General features: G+C 42.7%; 2 protein-coding genes across 2 annotated transcripts in view; both read right to left on the bottom strand.

Moving 5' to 3' along the window:
* Positions 1–9,375, bottom strand: part of LOC133511458 (solute carrier family 12 member 7-like) — a 76,357-nt gene extending 66,982 nt beyond the window's left edge. Inside the window, exons 1-2 of the mRNA XM_061840394.1 lie at positions 8,994–9,375; positions 320–453 (exon numbers count right to left, since the gene is read on the bottom strand). Coding sequence (XP_061696378.1) covers positions 320–338 — 19 coding nt within the window. The 5' untranslated portion in view covers positions 339–453; positions 8,994–9,375. The remainder of the gene's footprint in view (positions 1–319; positions 454–8,993) is intronic.
* LOC133511459 (cysteine-rich secretory protein LCCL domain-containing 1-like) overlaps positions 1–18,987 on the bottom strand; it is a 51,926-nt gene that overhangs the window by 7,402 nt on the left and 25,537 nt on the right. The window contains exons 5-14 of the mRNA XM_061840396.1: positions 18,411–18,526; positions 17,817–17,917; positions 16,670–16,834; positions 16,512–16,572; positions 11,213–11,279; positions 10,963–11,093; positions 10,845–10,888; positions 10,695–10,767; positions 10,505–10,574; positions 320–453 (exon numbers count right to left, since the gene is read on the bottom strand). Of these exons, the coding sequence (XP_061696380.1) occupies positions 320–453; positions 10,505–10,574; positions 10,695–10,767; positions 10,845–10,888; positions 10,963–11,093; positions 11,213–11,279; positions 16,512–16,572; positions 16,670–16,834; positions 17,817–17,917; positions 18,411–18,526 (962 nt within the window). The remainder of the gene's footprint in view (positions 1–319; positions 454–10,504; positions 10,575–10,694; positions 10,768–10,844; positions 10,889–10,962; positions 11,094–11,212; positions 11,280–16,511; positions 16,573–16,669; positions 16,835–17,816; positions 17,918–18,410; positions 18,527–18,987) is intronic.

Here is an 18,987-nt window from a genome sequence, read left to right as displayed (position 1 = left end):
CCTCCTTTAATTACACAGTGTATATTTTAGATATTATTATCATTTTGTTGCCAAACATAAATATCATCTATTGTTATGAAATTCTTTCACTTATCCTCACTACTCCATACTGTAATGAAAAAAATTCTGTTCCATTTGGCTGCCAGTGCCCAGGAAAACAATGTCAGAGAGACTCACACAAAAGTGAATTATCAATTCAATTAACAATTATCGATAGTTACTCTGCAATGAAATCACTGATCTCTACTGAATATAAAATACACTTTATATAGAAAGAAAAACAGTACAGTTCTGTTTAGTTGGGTACTTCAGTTCATACCTTTCTGAATTGATGCCATTTTGGTAACTGCCTCTGTACTGCTTCCTGCGGTCCATTGGCATTACATCAAGGTAACCTCCAGATTCATTCTGGATTACTCCAGCATGAAGGGCTGCTCGACAGATACTTGATTTCTAAAGAGAAATGTGTTTAAAACAAAGGCTATTTGATCTTATCCCTTATGGCCCTTATGCAGTGTGATTAGCAAAAATATATATTTCAAAATCTTCATTTATTGGATAAAATATTTTTGATTTCAAGTTTTGTTCCATCCAACTCAGAGCTCCACATTGTATATGTGTAGCGCCTCTCTCGTGTATAATACTTTGATTGGAGGATACATACCTGAGTTCTTTCCTCAAACAAAATTACAAACTAATCAAGTAACTTAATGCTAATTACTCTAAGGTTCGATTTCAACTTTACTCTTGACTTGTGCACTTATTTTCGCTCAAAAGTTCTCAAAAATAATATTTCCCCTTATGAGTTAACGTTATCCTAATTAAAAAAAAACAAGCTACCATATAAACTCCCCACTTTTATAACTGTCTTGCAGATAGTCAAAAAATACCTGGTTATGTAACATAAAATGTAAACATTCAATGACAAAATAAAGGTTGGAAAATCAAACATGTACACAAAACAAACACTCATTCAAGTAAACAAAGTCCACATAACAGGTAGGTACACAATGCACACATGACCTAAGCTCGGCTAACCTCAGGGCCCAAACAAATGTGAATATAGGCGGCAAAACAAAAGAAATTCAAACCCCAATGTCCCTGCAGTGTTTCAAACGGCAGGAGTGAAGAAAGTCGAGGGTTGTGTCCATTTGTCCAGCCTCATCCAAACCCTCACAGTCCGATCCATTGCGAAGCTTTCGTCCTCGTTGTTGTCGTCTTCCTCGTGGTCCAACACAGGCCTCACTAGATTGTGTTAGCTTGTTGCTAGCGTTCTAGCAAAGTCTATGCATCCACTTAGCCTGTGTATTAGCGGCTAACTCCACCACGTTATGACGTGATTTGAGTAGTCCACTCAAACGACACATCACAATTGAACTGTCAACAGTCCTTGTAGAACACGTTGATCAATGTTGATAAATGATAACATTTCTCTTCTTCAAACTAGCCAGTCGTCCTTCGCACTCCTCCCCGCTTCTTTCTTTTGCTGTCTCTTCAACCCCTCCTCAAAATGTCACTTTCTGTCCTTCTTAAACAGGTTAAAACAATAAAATGACAAACAAATGTATTTCTTTTTCCAAATTACCAAAACACATTTAAATCCAAATCCCTCCAAAAGAAAACAAATTCAGCACTCACTTTAACAAATATTCCCCGACCTTATATAAAGAAAATCAATAATTTAATTGCTACTCTATTTATTTGAACTTTTGACTGTGGCAATTTTTTAACCGGGTTACACCCTCCCCTCTAAATTGTCTATGTCTGTGGCACTAACATAATGGTTCTAAGGCATAAATCTAGAGTTTTGTTTTCTGATTTCGATGACGATACCCCTATGCACTTTAGTTAAAGGTCTGTCACTGGACCTACGAGGCTCATCACATGAGAGTTTAATGATTGGCTTAATGGCTCGTTTAGGTTGAGGTTCAGCTCTGGTGTTCATACTGTCTTCCCAGCCTTCAGAACTAGATTCTTCTACCTCATCGGAAACTTCAGCGTCCTCTTCACATTCCACTTTATTCTCGTCCACTGATCTAAAGACAGGGTCTATTCTCTGGTAGATGAGCATCTGTATTTCCTTCATTGTTGCTAACAACGTCTGACTCAAGTACTTCCACAATTTCTGGGTCAAGTGCATGAACACTGGCTAATTCAGGGCCATTCCCGATGATTTTCCATTGGCCTAGCAGCATTCAACACTCTCTGAGCAGATGGTGACGAGGTAGCTCTATGAGTGATAAAATACTCCATATCCAAGGATCAATCAGAGAGCTCCTGGAGCTCTGAATTTAGGTTTTTCTGTTTCTTACAGACGTCTGCTCGGGTCTTAGGTCTGACAGGTGGATCTTGGCTCCGGCTAACTGGTGGCATTCTGACAAACTGTCCAATCAGCTAAATATGAACCCTGTGGATTGTCTTTATCCCTGCTATAACATCTTCCCATTTGAGTTTAAACACAGGCAGGTTTGGCAGTCTACCAATGACAACATAGGGTTCAGGACCCCACTTGCTTTCTAACTTGTGCTTTCCTCTCAGGCCCAAGTTCCGAAGAAGAACTCTGTCGCCCACCTCTACAGACTGAAAAAATACTCTTCGATCATATACGTGTTTGTTTCTCTGGTGCCTTTTGTCAGCAGCATCACAGGCTAATTTGTATGATTGTTTCAAATCTGCTTTAAGTTTGGACACATAGCGAGTGTCACATGCATCTTCTATCCCATGGGGCAATTTTCCAAAACCCAGATCAACAGGAAGTCTTGCCTCCCTACTGAATATTAGATGGTATGGAGAGTATCCAGTGGAATCGCACTTTGTGCTGTTGTATGCGTGAACTAGATATGGCACATGTTGACTTGAGTTACGCTTCTTTTCTTGGCTCACCGTTCTGAGCATGGAGATTAGAGTTCTGTTGAACCTCTCTGGCTGTGGGTCCCCTTGTGGATGATACGGGGTGGTTCGCAACTTTCGTATCCCCATATATCCCCATAAAGTTCAACATTTCTTTGATCAGTTGGCTCTCGAAATCTCTTCCTTGGTCTGAATGAATTCTTGCACGAAGTCCATAATGTACAAAATATTTTTCCATGAGGACCTTTGCCACAACTCGAGCCTTTTGGCTTTTGGTGGGAAAAGCCTGTGCATATCTTGTAAAATGATCTGTGACCATTAAGACATTGCTAATTCCCTTTGAGTCTTGTTCCATGCAAAGGAAGTCCATGCACACTAGGTACATGGGTCCATGGCTCACAATCTGGTGCAATGGAGCAACCCTCTGTGCAGGAGTCTTGTGAGTGGCGCACACACCACAGTTTCAGATGTATTCTTCCACTTCCAATGACATTTTGGGCCAAAAAAATCTGGTCTGGAGCATGTTGACAGTGCTTTTCTGTCCAAAGTATCAAAGATCATCATGCACTGCCTGGATGACTATCTGACAGAACTCCTTGGGAAGGATGAGCTGACTAACGACCTCTCTTGGAGGGCTTTTTACTGACGTTGTATAACAGTATATTTTTCATGGTCAACTGTCCTACATCTCTTTTTAATCTTACTAATTCTGCATTATTCGGTGCTTCGCGCCAGTGTCCATGTGTTAAGGCCTTGACAGCTGGTCCAATTGCTTCGTCGTTCACTTGAACTCTTCCAAGACTTTGTTTGGACATCCGTTCAAGTGACTTGAACTCAACATGTGTGAGGTGCACATACAGGTCTGGAATGCACTCTGAGGAAGCACCTAATTAAGTGATATATACCACTGTGGTATAAGCACATTTTGGAATGCAGACCCGCTGGCAGGTCGTCTTGACCCCAGACTGTGGCATGGTGACCAAGCCTTCATCCTCAACATTAGTCAATTGTCTAGACAACAGGTCAGCATCGATGTTGTGTCGACCTGGTCTGTACTGTATGTCAAATTCATACGGGGGAAAGAGCCAACGATGCCCACCGCATTGGGTTTGGCAGCAATAACACATACATCAAAAGGTTGTTATCTGTACGCGCTGTGAATCTGGCTCCAAACAAATAGTCATGGAATTTGTCCACCACAGCCCACTTGAGAGACAAAAACTCCAACTGATGTAAAGGGTAATTTCTTTCAGCTGTACTTAACTTACTGCTTGCAAAGGCAACTGGGCGCATACCTTCAGGGTGCTCTTGGTACAGTACTGCCCCTAGCCCCTTCAAGCTTACGTCAACATACAGGATATATAGCTTTTGTGAATTGGCAAAAACCAACACGGGCGTATGAGTCAGGCAATACTTAATCTTGTGGAACGCATCGGTGCAGGACATGTCCAATCTTTCTCCATATGGCTCTGACTCTTTCATAGAGACGTTCGTTGGCATCTAGGCTTGGCTTCTTCTTCTTTGAAGTGGGAGTATAGCCCTTGGTAAGCCCTTTCAATGGCCTTACTATTGCGGAATAGTTCTGGATGAACCTCTGTAATAACCACAAAAATCTCAAAATGACTGCAGCATTTTCAAATTTGTGGGCATTGGCCAGGTGTTGACAGCTTTTATTTTGTCTGGGTCTGGGGTGACACAATCTACTGATACTATGTGCCCCAGGTATTTGACCCTCGGGAGACAGATCTGACATTTATCCATCAAAGGTTTGAATCCAACCTCTCCATGACAACCTAGGACTTTGAGTAGCCTTTCTTTGTGTTCTTCAAGGGTTTTTCCAAACACAATGATGTCGTCAAGGTACACTAGCAATTGTCGAAGGTTCATGTCTCTAACAGCCTTTTCCATTAATCTCTGAAAGGTGGCTGGAGCGCCTGTAATGCCCTGTAGCATCCTCTCAAATTGGAAGAATCCCAATGGGCAAAGGAATGCCATTTTCTACTTGTCCTCTTCATGCATAGTAATCTGATTGTAACCTGAACGCAGATTAAGCACAGAGAACCACTAACTCCCACTCGGAGCATTCAGAGCATTGTCAATGCACAGTGTTGAAAACTGATTAGATATTGTTCGGCTGTTCAATATTCGGTATTCTATGCACATCCTCACAGCCCTCTACATCTTCCTGACGATGACTGAAGGTGAAGCATATGAGCTATGTGAATCTATGATTATTCTGGCTGGTAGCAGTTCTTGTCTGGCCCCGTCACACCATGATGTTCTTGTCAGCGTTCTATACTGTTTGAGGAAACGTTGGAAGTCGCCCATGGTCGCCGGGATAGCGCCAGAAGAGTGTTGTTTGAACGCTAGTGAACGTCAATGATCGCTGGGAATCGGCAGAGAACGTCGGTCCGGAAAAAATGTTTTGAACATGCACACAAGTTCTCACCGAGACCAGCGTTCATCAACGTTTAATTTGAAACGCTGCAGAAGGTTCAAGAACGTTCGTGGAACGTTTTACTAACGTTCGTCAAGCGTTGCACGCGTTTGGGTATCGTTAGTCAGTCATTACTCTAGCGTTAATTGGTTTTTACTTAATCGTTTGCTTTGCAGTGAACGACTCACTGTCGACCTGTCAACGACCACTGAACAATCCCCTAGCGCACACACCGTGTAACTAATGTCAAACGAACGTCCTTTGGTGTCCATTGAGCGTCATTCGAGCGTTTCCCGAACGTCCATGCATATGGGTTTATAAACCGATGCTTTGCATTCTTACTTGCAGTGCTAGTTGGTGAAGTCCGCACCCCACCTTTTTTTCGTCTAGGCGGCATGATGCTGACTGTTCAAACTCACGAGAACAACTGAAGTGAGTATGAAATTTCCAACGTTTTCGTTCCCGTTCCACTTTAAAAATTACACGCCAGCAAAACGCTATTCTGTGGTTATTCACCCGTTTAGTCACATGCTCAACACGCTCGTCTAACGTTGACAAATCGTTCGTCGCGCGCCAGTGACACGTTAGTACACGCTAATAGTTTTTAGGGGTATCTTATTTGGTCGCTGTTACACGCTTCTCGTGCGTTAGACACGCTTTCGTCATGCGTTAGTTAATCACACGCCAGATGTGTCATCCTCATTTTAGAATGCTGAAAAATAGAATGATTGAAATGTTCAGAGAACGTTGACCAGAACATCATGGTGTGACGGGGCCATCACATCTTCAATGTCTGCAGGAGGCAACTGACATGACCGTTGCCTGAAAGGCCTACCGTCTGACAGACGAATCCTGTGCGCCATCCCCTTTGCCAATCCCACATCCCACTCATTCAAGGAGAAGACACGAGACTTTTGGGCTAGTTTCTGTCGTAATTGGTTCTTCCACTGTGCAGATATTGGGGAATCGCCAAAGTTGATGATAATGGCATCAAAGCCAGAGGAGGTTTTCTCTTTGGGTGGGATGGTAGCAACTGAATAAATATGAAAGATGCTTCCAGTCACTGTTCCCACTGGCAGGGAAACCTCCCTATTGGATTCATTTTTGACCAGTACTCGGAAACTGTTGATTTCCAATGCCCCACTAGGCACAACCATTGGATGAATAAACATCAGCAGGTAAGGTGACTGCTGTTGAGTACTCCATCCTCAAAATTTCTTGCTCAACTGGATGTTTTAAGTCAACTTTGCACATTACCTGTGTGGCACCCTCTGCTGCTAAGAACAAGAGACCTGGTCACATCCATCAGACACGACCAGAGTCATCGTCTTTCTCAACTGGGGAATCAATATTTTCGGCCCTAATCTGATCTTCTCTCCCATTAACTCTCAGACTGATTGCATTCCCGACCTCTGCTTTGTCCCTACACTGGTTCAACAACCGTCGGATATGGCTAGCATTTGTGCCCACAATGATAGAAGTCTTATCATACATTCTCATGTATGTTCTCCCCCAGCAACTCAGCGGGATATTCACGGTCAACTACTGCATACGCAAGCTAAGGGTAACTAACCACTCTTTCACTTATTCCTCAGAGAGATAGACCAGATATGGAATGAATTGGAATATCAGATGAGTACTCTTTATACCAGGGCTCAAATATTATTGTCACTTGTGACCCATTAAGTCCATTAAGGAAAGCCTGTAGTCTCTCGCACATCAACTACACTCCTTTTGACTGAGCAGTTAACTTCGCTTCATGAGACATCCCTGATGATTGATTGCACTTTGCCTGCTTCAGGGCTTGAATCAGTCTTTTGACTGACTTTGCCATCTTAATGGCCGACACTGCAGCTTGTGGTTCAGCCACTTTATGCATGAGTTTCTGTTGCACTCGTTTTAACTCTTTCTTCAAAAGAGCTATTTCTCGATCAGAACTGCTGTCATGAGATTCTGCACTGAGGGGAATTTTCACAGTATCGTGCGAAGCATCTGTAGCGGGGATAGACACCACAGTGGCTACCAAGGACTTCAACTCCTTTATCTCAGACTTTAAATGTTGGAATTCTGACCGTTATGCTTCCATTTCTTGTTGAACATATGCACTTTGTACGACAGCATCCATCTTTTGTCTCGACGATTCATATTCTTCTCCGCTGCTTATCTTCTTTAACAGCTGGAGGAACGTAGGTGGGTTTTCTTTGCGCTCTTTAAGAGGAAGATTAACTAGCATCATGTCAGACCCAAGAGCACCACTCAAGAGCTGCTCTAAGCTTACTTTGTCAGCCAACTCAACAGGAATACCACCTCTCTGAACCACCTTATTCGACAACTGTTTTACACCCCTGAGGAAGTCAGAGAGCTTCTCTGCTGTCTGTTGTTGCAACAAACGAAATGCAAAATACAACTCCTCTTCTGATTCAGCTGTCCCAAAAGCATGCTCAAGTGCTTCTAAGAAAACTTCTGGTCTGACAGAAGGATCGCTGGATCAGGCTGCTTGCACAATATCAAGTGCTGGTCCTCTTAAACTCTCCATCAATCGACGCCTTTTCTCTTTTGGAGAGCATTCACACTCTTCCACCATGATCCGAGATTGACCTAACCAGTGATCAAAAGGTTCCTCTGCAGGTGGAGTGCGCAGCAATCCAGAAAATATTCTCAATCGGCGGTAGCTTCCGTTATCACTAAAAGGTTTGGTCTTGCTGAGTAATGTCCTTACTACGTGTAGTAGGGCTGCTGCAGATTTGGTCACATCCTCTTCCGGTGAAGATGATGCAGGTGTCTCATTTCTGTATGTGCCATTCGCTTGCTGTTGTCCAGATAACCTCTAACTTGCTGCACTGGTCTCCAGGCCTCTATCTACTGTGACATCAGACCACAGTCCACCACCATCAATGGGGTACACATCAAAGGGAACCATTCATTACATTTATATTCACAAGATGAGGTACTGGTTCTGCTGCGGACTGGAAGTTCACCTTCTGACACGCAAAAGTCCAAGACTCTTCATTGTTTCCGTCGTCTCTTGTATGGCATCAGGACTTACCGCTTCATGCATGAGCATCAAGACAGCATGAGCCTGATCTAAATACTCCCGTTGGCACCATTCTTTTAATTGTTTTAACAACTCAGTCTGTGTATCCATTTTAGAACTAAACCTATCAAAATTTACCGTCAGAAAATGTAACAAAATAAATGCACAAATACATTTCGCAAGAATCCTAGCAGTGCCTCCAATTTATGTAGCACCTTTCTGGTGTATAACACTTTGATGAGAGGTGACTAACCTGAGTTCTTTCTTCAATCAAAATTACAAACTACTCAATTAACTTAATGGTAATTGCTCTAAACTTCTATTACAGCTTTATTCTTTACTTGTGCACTTATTCTCCCCCAAAAGGTCTCTAAAACAATATTTCCCCTTATGAGTTAAGGTTATCCTAATTTAAACAACCAAGCTACCATATAAACTCCCCACTTTTTTAACTGTTTTGGAGATAGTCTAATAATAGACCTGGTTATGTAAAAAAAGTGTGAACATTTAATAACAAAATAAAGGTTGGAAAATCAAATATGTATACAAAACAAACACTCATTCCAATAAATAAAGTCCACATAACAGGTACACATGACCTAAGCTAGGTAAACCTAAGCTAAGTGCCAAAACAAATATGAATATAGCCAGCAAAACAAAAGAAATTCTAACCCAATGTCCCTGCAGTGTTTCAAATGGCAGGAGTGAAGAAAGTCGGGGTTGTGTCCACTTGTCCAGCCTCATCCAAGTCCTCACAGTCCAATCCATTGCAAATCTTTCGTCCTCGTTGTCTTCTTCTTCCTTGTGGTCCAACACAGGCCTCGCTAGCTTGGATTAGCTTGTCGTTAGCGTCCTAGCAAAGTTCTATGCATCCACTTATCCTCTGTATTACCGGCTAACTCCACCACGTTACGATGTGATTTGAGTAGTCCACTCAAACACCACAATATCACAACTGAACTGTCAACAGTCATTGTCAAACACGTTGATCAATGTTGACAAATGTCTGCCCTTAACTTTTGTCTTCTTCAAACCAGTCCTTCTCCCTGCTTCTTTCTTTCACGCTCTCCTCAACACGTCACTTACTCAAACAGAGGTTACAATAATAAAATGACAAACAAAATAATTTCTTTTAAAAAATAAAAAAAAAAACACATTTAAATACAAATCCCTCCAAAAGATAAAAATAAATTCAGCACACACTTTAACAAATATATTTATTTTAACTTTTAACTCTAGCAATTTTTCAACTGGGTTACATATGGCACACATTTATTATGAGTTATGTACGTATTTCAGATATTTATAGACTGTGCTTGTTTGGCCACTGTGCTTGTTTGGCCACAGGTCCTGCTTGTCAGAAATAACGGGTTGACTGCAGCTACTGTAGCTGCTGGGTACAGTCAACACAAATGCACTCAATGGACTAATTACTGGACTTCAAGGTAAATGTTTGCACCTTTCCCAGTGCCAAAACAGTACTATAGCCTACACAAAATCCATCCATTTTTTGATCTATTTAGCCGCATAAGGGTCGCGGGAGTGCTATAGTCAATCCCAGCTGTCAACAAGCAGGAGGGAGGGTACACCCTGAACTGGTTGCCAGCCAATCGCAGGCCACATAGAGACAGACAACAATCACAATAACCAATAACACTTACAGGGAATTTAGAGTCTCCAATGAATGCATGTTTTTGGGATGTGGGAGGAAACCGAAGTCCCTAGAGAAAACCCACACAGGCACGGGGAGAACGTGCAAACTCCACACAGGCGGGGCTGGGATTTGAACCCCAGTTCTCAGAACTGTGAGGCCAATGTTCCAACCAGGTGCATCACCATGCCTCCTAAAATATATTCAGATCTACTACTAAATACTTTTTTTTTTCACCATACTGTTTTATATAATTGTACCTTTGAAATCCCACAGAAACAGGAAGAGTAACCAAACTGATGATACAGAGGTGCCTGCATGGTTTACTCAGTGCTCCCCATGCTTGTGAGTTTTCTCACAGTCTGACTACACAATGCATTATTTCCATTTCCATTCTGTTGGGAAAACAAGATTTTGAAATTTAAACAAGTAAAACCTTGACCAGCATCAGATTGCGTTTGACCTTGGATGTTCCAGTGCACAGGTGACTTTTAAAATATAGCCCCAGCCAATACCATGAAAAAAAACTTACATCAGCGTAATATTTACTGCCAATGACTCTGGCCTGACTCTCACGCAGACAGTTCTTGGGACAATACAACCTAAAAAAAAAAGGACAGTAATTAATATAAAATACCAGCTTTTTAGAATAGGCATAATTAGAATAGACCATCATTTTCATTGTGAAAACTACAAAGTAAACAGAAGAATAAGTTGGTTACCTCGGACAGTGTCGAACAGGTTTCTTATAGGGACAGAACAGCGCCACAGTAGTGTCACATGCTACTGCCTTGACTGGGAGAAAACAAATGTAAGGCACAAATTGCTTTAGAAACAGTCTTGTCTACAAGACGTGATTAAGTGGTTCCTACCTGGCACAGACTGTACTTTAAAGGAATTTGCACTTTTGTTCTTCCTGCGACATTAAAGAAAATGTCAAGGAAGGAATGGACTGTCACATTTGTTTTAATGAGTAATTCCAAAGCATACCCTATCGATTGAATGCCATTCTTGTATGATTTGCTGAATTGTTGTTTTCGACCCAGTCTAGTCACATCTAACCATCCTCCATCATTGTCAATAACGCCAGCGTGCAATGCAGCTCCACACACACTGGATTGCTGGGTTGTTTACAAAAAAACAAGCAACAAACACCGATACATTATCAATGACTTCACACCACAAAAGCACATGGCACGTTTTCCATACATTTATTACGCCATCGGTGATGATGATTTACCATGTCATAAGAGGCAGTCCCGACTACTTTTCCGTGTCTGTCAAAGCAACCGGGTGGACACTCGTATCTGTGGGTAGCAACAAACAGTATCAATAATATTTTCTACTGGTGATTGTAAACAATGGTGATTTATGTAAGGGACCCTCTGGAACATAATTATGGATTACATTCATGCACACTACTAAAAAGCTCTCACATATATTATTGACTTTTTTTCAGTTACATTGATGACTGAAACACTGAAACACAACTGAAATTCTCTCAAATTACCAAACAAAACACTTTCATACACTATCGAAATGCTCTCATATGTACTACTGACGCATTTTTCCGCTCCTACACTGTACACTACTGAAACATTATCAGAGGCGCACAACTACCACGTGGATATTGAAATGGTCTCACACATCATACTGAAAAACTATCCCAAGTCCAATGAAGTTGGGACTTGGTGATAAACATAAATAAAAACACAATACAAGGATTTGCAAATCATGTTCATCCTGTATTTGATTAAATATACTACAAACACAAGATATTTAATGTTCAAACTGATAGAGAACTGACTGAAAGATGACATGGGACAGCTGGTGGGCACATGCTCCGAGCACTTTGCCTGGAACTCCGTCCGGGCCAGCAACCTTTCTCGTCTTCACAGCCAGAAGCACACCACTCACATGGTACTCCTGTACAGGAAGTGGAGAGTTACTGGAGCCTGGTGGGGGTGAGGGGGGAGTACTGGAGAAGCTGATGATTGTCACTGGGGTGAATCAAGGAGAGCGAAGAAGCTGTTGAGATCCTTTGCCAAAGACTCGCTTGTGTCTCCTGGTGTCACATCACAGCATTTGATGTTTTTTTAGCCTTTACCACACCTCCCAAGGTCTCTTGCTGGCAAGACGAGACTCTACCCTCCTCTTTTACTTCTTTCTGGCGTTTTTGATACATTTTTTTCAGTTCACGTCGATCAGTGCCGTAAAGAGCTCTGTCACCTGTCCTGAAGGCAGTGTCACAGGTCCTGAGGAGTGAAGTGGACCTGGCTTGTCATCCAGGGTTTCTGATTTGGAAAAACCCTGATGCTTTTCTTCATATACACAGTTTACATACAGAGCTTCATAGAGTCCAGTAGAGCCCCTCTGTATCTGTCCAGGTCCTGGTGTTCAAACCAGTCCCAATTTGTGTGTTGGAAGCAGTTCTGAAGTTCACAGAGTGCAGTCTTTGTGGTGGGCCTGGATTTGCGTTTGCAGGGTATGTATGAAGGGATGAGTAGCAGAGAGATGTAGTCTGACACACCAGTATGGGGGAGGGGTGTAGATCTGTAACTTTGCTTGATGTTGGAGTCCACGTGATTCCAACCATTCTAAATTGATTTCACCCTTTGTTGACAGTCAAGACCTGTCTCCCATTGAAAATGTATGGCGCATTATGAAGTGTAAAATAGGACAACGGATACCTGGAATTGTTGAACACCTGAAGCTGTACAATGTACAGTGTACATCAACCTCTTCTTCTTTTCCTTTCGGCTTGTCCCGTTAGGGGTAGCCACAGCGTGTCATCTTTTGCCATCTTAGCCTATCTCCTGCATCTTCCTCTCTAACCCCAACTGCCCTCATGCCTTCCCTCACCACATCCATAAACCTTCTCTTTGGTCTTCCTCTCGCTCTTTTGCCTGACAGCTCCATCCTCAGCATCCTTCTGCCAATATACTCACTCACTCGCCTCTGAACATGTCCAAACCATTGAAGTCTGCTCTCTCGAATCTTGTCTCCAAAACATCCAACTTTGGCTGTCCCTCTAATGAGCTCATTTCTAATCCTATCCAACCTGGTCACTCCGAGCGTGAACCTCAGCATCTTCATTTCTGCCACCTCCAGTTCTGCTTCCTGTTGTTTCTTCAGTGCCACGGTCTCTAATCCGTACATCATGGCCGCCCTCACCACTGTTTTGTAAACTTTGCCCTTCATCCTAGCAGAGACTCTTCTGTCACATAACACACCAGACACCTTTCGCCAGCTGTTCCAACCTGCTTGGACCCATTTCTTCACTTCCTTAGCACACTCACCATTGCTCTGGATTGTTGACCCTAGATATTTGAAGTCGTCCACCCTCGCTATCTCTTCTCCCTGTAGCCTCACTCTTCCCCCTCCACTTTTCTCATTCACGCACATATATTCTGTTTTACTTCGGCTAATCTTCATTCCTCTCCTTTCCAGTGCATGTCTCCATCTTTCTAATTATTCCTCTGCATGCTCCCTGCTTTCACTGCATATCACAATATCATCTGCGAACATCATGGTCCAAGGGGATTCCAGTCTAACCTCATCTGTCAGCCTATCCATTACCACTGCAAACAGGAAGGGGCTCAGAGCTGATCCCTGATGCAGTCCCACCTCCACCTTAAATTCCTCTGTCACACCTAAGGCACACCTCACCATTGTTCTGCTGCCATCATACATGTCCTGTACTATTTTAGCATACTTCTCTGCCACACCAGACTTACGCATGCAGTACCACAGTTCCTCTCTTGGTACTCTGTCATAGGCCTTCTCTAGATCCACAAAGACACAATGTAGCTCCTTCTGACCTCTGTACTTTTCCACTAGCATCCTCAAGGCAAATAATGCATCTGTGGTACTCTTTCTAGGCATGAAACCATACTGTTGCTCGCAGATACTTACTTCTGTCCTGAGTCTAGCCTCCACTACTCTTTCCCATAACTTCATTGTGTGGGTCATCAACTTTATTCCTCGATAGTTCCCACAACTCTGAACATCCCCTTTGTTCTTAAAAATGGGAACTAGAACACATTTCCTCCATTCTTCAGGCATCTTTTCGTCTGCTAGTATTCTGTTGAATAAGTTGGTCAAAAACTCCACAGCCATCTCTCCAAATTGCTTCCATACCTCTACCGGTATGTCATCAGGACCAACTGCCTTTCCATTTTTCATCCTTTGTAGTGCCTTTCTGACTTCCCCCTTGGTAATCATTGCCACTTCCTGGTCCATCACTCTTGCCTCTTCAACTCTTCCTTCTCTCTCATTTTCTTCATTCATCAACTTCTCAAAGTATTCTTTCCATCTATTTAGCACACTACCGCCACCAGTCAACACATTTCCATCTCTATCCTTAATCACCCTTACCTGCTGCACATCCTTCCCATCTCTATCCCTCTGTCTGGCCAACCTGTAGAGATCCTTTTCTCCTTCTTTCGTGTCCAACCTGGTGTACATGTCTTCATATGCCTCTTGTTTAGCCTTTGCCACCTCTACCTTTGCCCTATGTCACATCTCGATGTACTCCTTTCGCCTTTCCTCAGTTCTCTCAGTATCCCACTTCTTCTTCGCCAATCTCTTTCCTTGTATGACTCCTTGTATTTTGGGGTTCCACCACCAAGTCTCCTTCTCCCCTTTCCTACCAAAAGACACACCAAGTACTCTCCTGCCTGTCTCTCTGATTACCTTGGCTGTCGTTGTCCAGTCTTCCGGGAGCTTCTGCTTTCCATCGAGAGCCTGTCTTACCTCTTTCCGAAAGGCCGCACAACATTCTTCCTTTCTCAGCTTCCACCACATGGTTCTTTGCTCTACCTTTGTCTTCTTAATCTTCCTACCCACCACCAGAGTCATCCTACACACTACCATCCTATGCTGTCGAGCTACACTCTCCCCTACCACTATTTTACAGTCAGTAACCTCCTTCAGATTACATCGTCTGCACAAAATGTAATCCACCTGCGTGCTTCTACCTCCGCTCTTGTAGGTCACTATATGTTCCTCCCTCTTCTGGAAATAAGTGTTCACTATAGCCATCTCCATCCTTTTTGCAGAGTCCACCACCATCTGTCCCCCAAAGTTCCTTTCCTGGATGCCGTACTTACCCATCACTTCTTCATCGCCCCTGTTTCCTTTACCAATATGTCCATTACAATCTGCACCAATCACAACTCTCTCGCTGTCTGGGATGCTCAGAACTACTTAATCTAGTTCCTTCCAGAATTTCTCTTTCAACTCTAGGTCACATCCTACCTGTGGGGCATAGCCGCTAACCACATTATACATAACACCCTCAATTTCAAATTTTAGTCTCATCACTCGATCTGATACTCTTTTCACCTCCAAGACATTCTTAGCCAGCTCTTCCTTTAAAATAACCCCTACTCCATTTCTCTTCCCATCTACTCCGTTGTAGAATAATTTAAACCCTGCACCTAAACTTCTACCCTTACTTCCTTTCCACCTGCTCTCTTGGATGCACAGAATATCAACCTTTCTCCTAATCATCATGTCAACCAACTCCTGAGCTTTTCCTGTCATAGTCCCAACATTCAAAGTCCCTACACTCAGTTGTAGGCTCTGTGCATTCCTCTTTTTCTTCTGACGATGGATCCGGTTTCCTCCTCTTCTTTGTCTTCGACCCACAGTAGCTGAATTTCCACCGACGCCCTGCAGGTTAGCAGTGCCGGGGGCGGGCGTTGTTAACCCGGGCCACGACCGATCCGGTATGGGATTCTTTAGATGAACGCTCATATTTGTTTGGCACAGTTTTTACGCCGAATGCTTTTCGTGATGCAACCCTCTGCATTTATCCGGGCTTGGGACCGGCCTACAGATCGCACTGGTTTGTGCCCCCATAGGGCTGCATTATACAGTGTACATCAACCAAGAATGGGAAATAATCCCGCCTTCACGTCTTTAACAATTCGTGTCCTCACTTCCCAAATATTTATTGAATTAAGTTAAAAGAAAAGGTGATATAACACAGTGGTAAAGAGCACCCTGTCCCATCTTATTTGGTACTGTACTTATTGTAGCAAATACAATTCCAAGTTCATGATTATTTGTTAAAAACAATAAACATTCTAATTTTAGACATTACACATAGTCACATTGACAAGATATTGTACTTGTAGTGTAGTCATCTAAATATTGATTTTTTGTTTTGTTTGTATTCTGTTTTTATTTGTTTTAACACAACGTCCCAACTTCATTGGAATTGCACTTGTACACATAAAATATACTGAAATATGCATTACAATTGTCTATAAGAACATTTCAATGTTGTGTATGAGAGTGTTCCAATAGTTTGTATGAGAGCATTTCAGTAGTGATTGTGAGAGCGTTTTAATAGTGTGTTGTTTCAGTAGCATTGAGTGTTTAAGTAGTCAGTATGAGATGGTTTCATTGGTTTCAGTTGTGTGAGACCATTGCAGTTGTTTGCAGTGAGTGGTGTGTGAGAGGTAATCCTGAATGACAGTATGTCCTTAAAGGCCCCACACAGAATTAATTGCAGATTGATATGCCCTTACCTGTTGCATGTTGTTCCTTTGCATCGATCTCTCAGCTTTGTGTCACAGTACATCTGTTGACCTGTAAGAATGAGTTGGCTGTGTGTTACAATTATACTGTAACACCTGCTGGAATAATTTTGTAACTTTGTTTTTCAGTCACATGAATTATTGCTTACACATCTGCTCGGTGCTTATGACCTGGTTTTGGTCTATGTTCTCAGAACGTTGTGAGGTGTTTGGTGTTTGGGCTCTGGGTTGGGGTTCTCTCACTGCATCCGATTCGGGTTCAATGTAGTTGATCTCCTCGGTCTCAGGAACCAGACGCATGTCAGTACCCCCATCTGAAAATGTGTATTTTATGTGGAACTTGTGTATGGATATATTATTATAGTCTTAGTATATTACTTGGTAAATCATAAAGTACAGCCACCCAGTTGACTTTAAGTATAAGTGGTGTAAAATTCATCCGTCCGTTATCTGAACCATTTATCCTCACAAGGGTCAGGGGGAGTGCTGGAGCTTATCCTGACTATCTTCTGGCAGGAGACGGGTTACATCCTGGACTGCTTGGCAGCCAATTGCAGGGCACGTAGAGACAGACAACAGTCATACTCGCAATCACACCTAAGGGCAATTTAGAGTGTCCAATTAATGCATGTTTTTGGGGATGTGGGAGGAAATGAGAGAGCCTGGAGAAAATCCACAGAGGGACGGGGAGGGCATGCAAACGTCAAACAGGCTGGGCCGAGATTCAAACCCAGGTCCTCAGAAATGTGAGGCATGGTGTAAACTCCCATTATCAAATTAGGAAACGTCTAGATCATCAGGGTTAAGTACACACGGGAATGGATAAGTCAATTTTAATGAACTATAAATGTTCAAAATTCCAGCATAAATTATTACATTGGTAAAAAATGTGGTTAAAAAAACATTTTGCCTTATCACCACAACAACAACCAGATTGATAATTTTACCTGATTTTACTGCTCCAGTTTTCCCTCCCTCATTCACATTTTTGGTGCCATGTAATATCCATCCATGTGTTATCTGTACCCTTCATCCAAACTGGGGTTGGAGGCATGCTTTACTTTATCCCAACTTCAGGGGAGAGCCAGGGTACGCCCTGAACTAATTAATAGCCAATCACTGGGCACATATAAACAAACAACCATTCATGGTTATATTCACAGCTACGGACAATTTGGAGTCATGAGATGGGGGAGGAAACCTGCTGGCATGGGGAAAAGATGCAAACTATAATTTTAAAAGTCCTCATGGAACGCATAGGGTTCTATTGGAAAATTCAAACCCCTTGCAGCCCACCTTTGTAACATAGATTGTCCCTGCATCCTCCAGCATAACTAGCTGGACAAGCAGAGCATGGCGCACCATACTTGTATGGAGCATGACCCCACCAGTTTCCCCTGAAAAAATCAAACATAGACAAAAAAATTAGTGTTACATTTTTTTTGTAAATATACAAATAAAAGTATGTATAATAATCACTAAGAATTATCCATCCATCCATCCATTTTCTTTGTCGCGTATCCTCACGAGGGCCGCGTGAGTGCTGGAGCCTATCCCAGCTGTCAACGGGCAGGAGGCAGGGTACACCCTGAACTGGTTGCCAGTCAATTGCAGGGCACATGGAGACAGACAACAGCCGCACTCACAATCACACTTGGGGGCAAATTAGAAAGTCCAATTAATGTTGGATGTTTTTGGGATGTGGGAGGAAACCGGAGTGCCCGGAGAAAACCCACGCAGGCACGGGGAGAACATGCAAACTCCACACACTCGGGGCCGGGATTGAACCCTGGTCCTCAGAACTGTGAGGCCAACACTGCTGAGCCACTGTGACACTACTAAGAATTAATTTCACAAAAATCTTTTCTTCAGAAGAAAAAAAAAACCTACGGTGGTGAGTAATTGCAGACCAGATAGACAGCTTTAGCCCAGATCATTCCCCACACGTTCATGTTGTAACACACGTTGATGGCACACCCAATACGATTGCTTGTGGCCCACACCAACTAGAAAATGTAAACATATATAAAGTAAATGCCTACATGTAGTGTTTAGCTTCAGTGAATGAAGCCTTGTATCAATTATCCAATGATATTGTTAAATTGTCTGATGTTACTCTTGGGATACTGATCAGATATACAACACAAGTACATCACGTGGATTTCATCACATATGGGTCTAATTTCGGAAAATGTCATATCCAGCATTTCTGGAACATTAAAGTGGCACAGTCTCCTGTTTTGTTTCGACTCCCGGTGTAGCTCCACCAGCATTGAAACTGAAAAGACGTTTAGTCAGCCAAAATAAATAAAAGCCCTAGAGTAGCTACGCAGTGAATCCAACCGCTTCCCTTTTTTTTATCTCACCCCCCCCCCCACACACACACACAATCACTGGTCAAGAGGAGGCTGGGGAATTTGAGAACAGAGAAAAATGGAAGCAAGCACACAAGACCTCACACAAACCC

Source organism: Syngnathoides biaculeatus, chromosome 13 (assembly GCF_019802595.1).
Source record: "Syngnathoides biaculeatus isolate LvHL_M chromosome 13, ASM1980259v1, whole genome shotgun sequence".
NCBI classification, from domain to species: Eukaryota; Metazoa; Chordata; class Actinopteri; order Syngnathiformes; family Syngnathidae; genus Syngnathoides; species Syngnathoides biaculeatus.
Note: the sequence above shows the minus strand (reverse complement) of the source record. Positions and strands in the feature narration are given on the sequence as shown.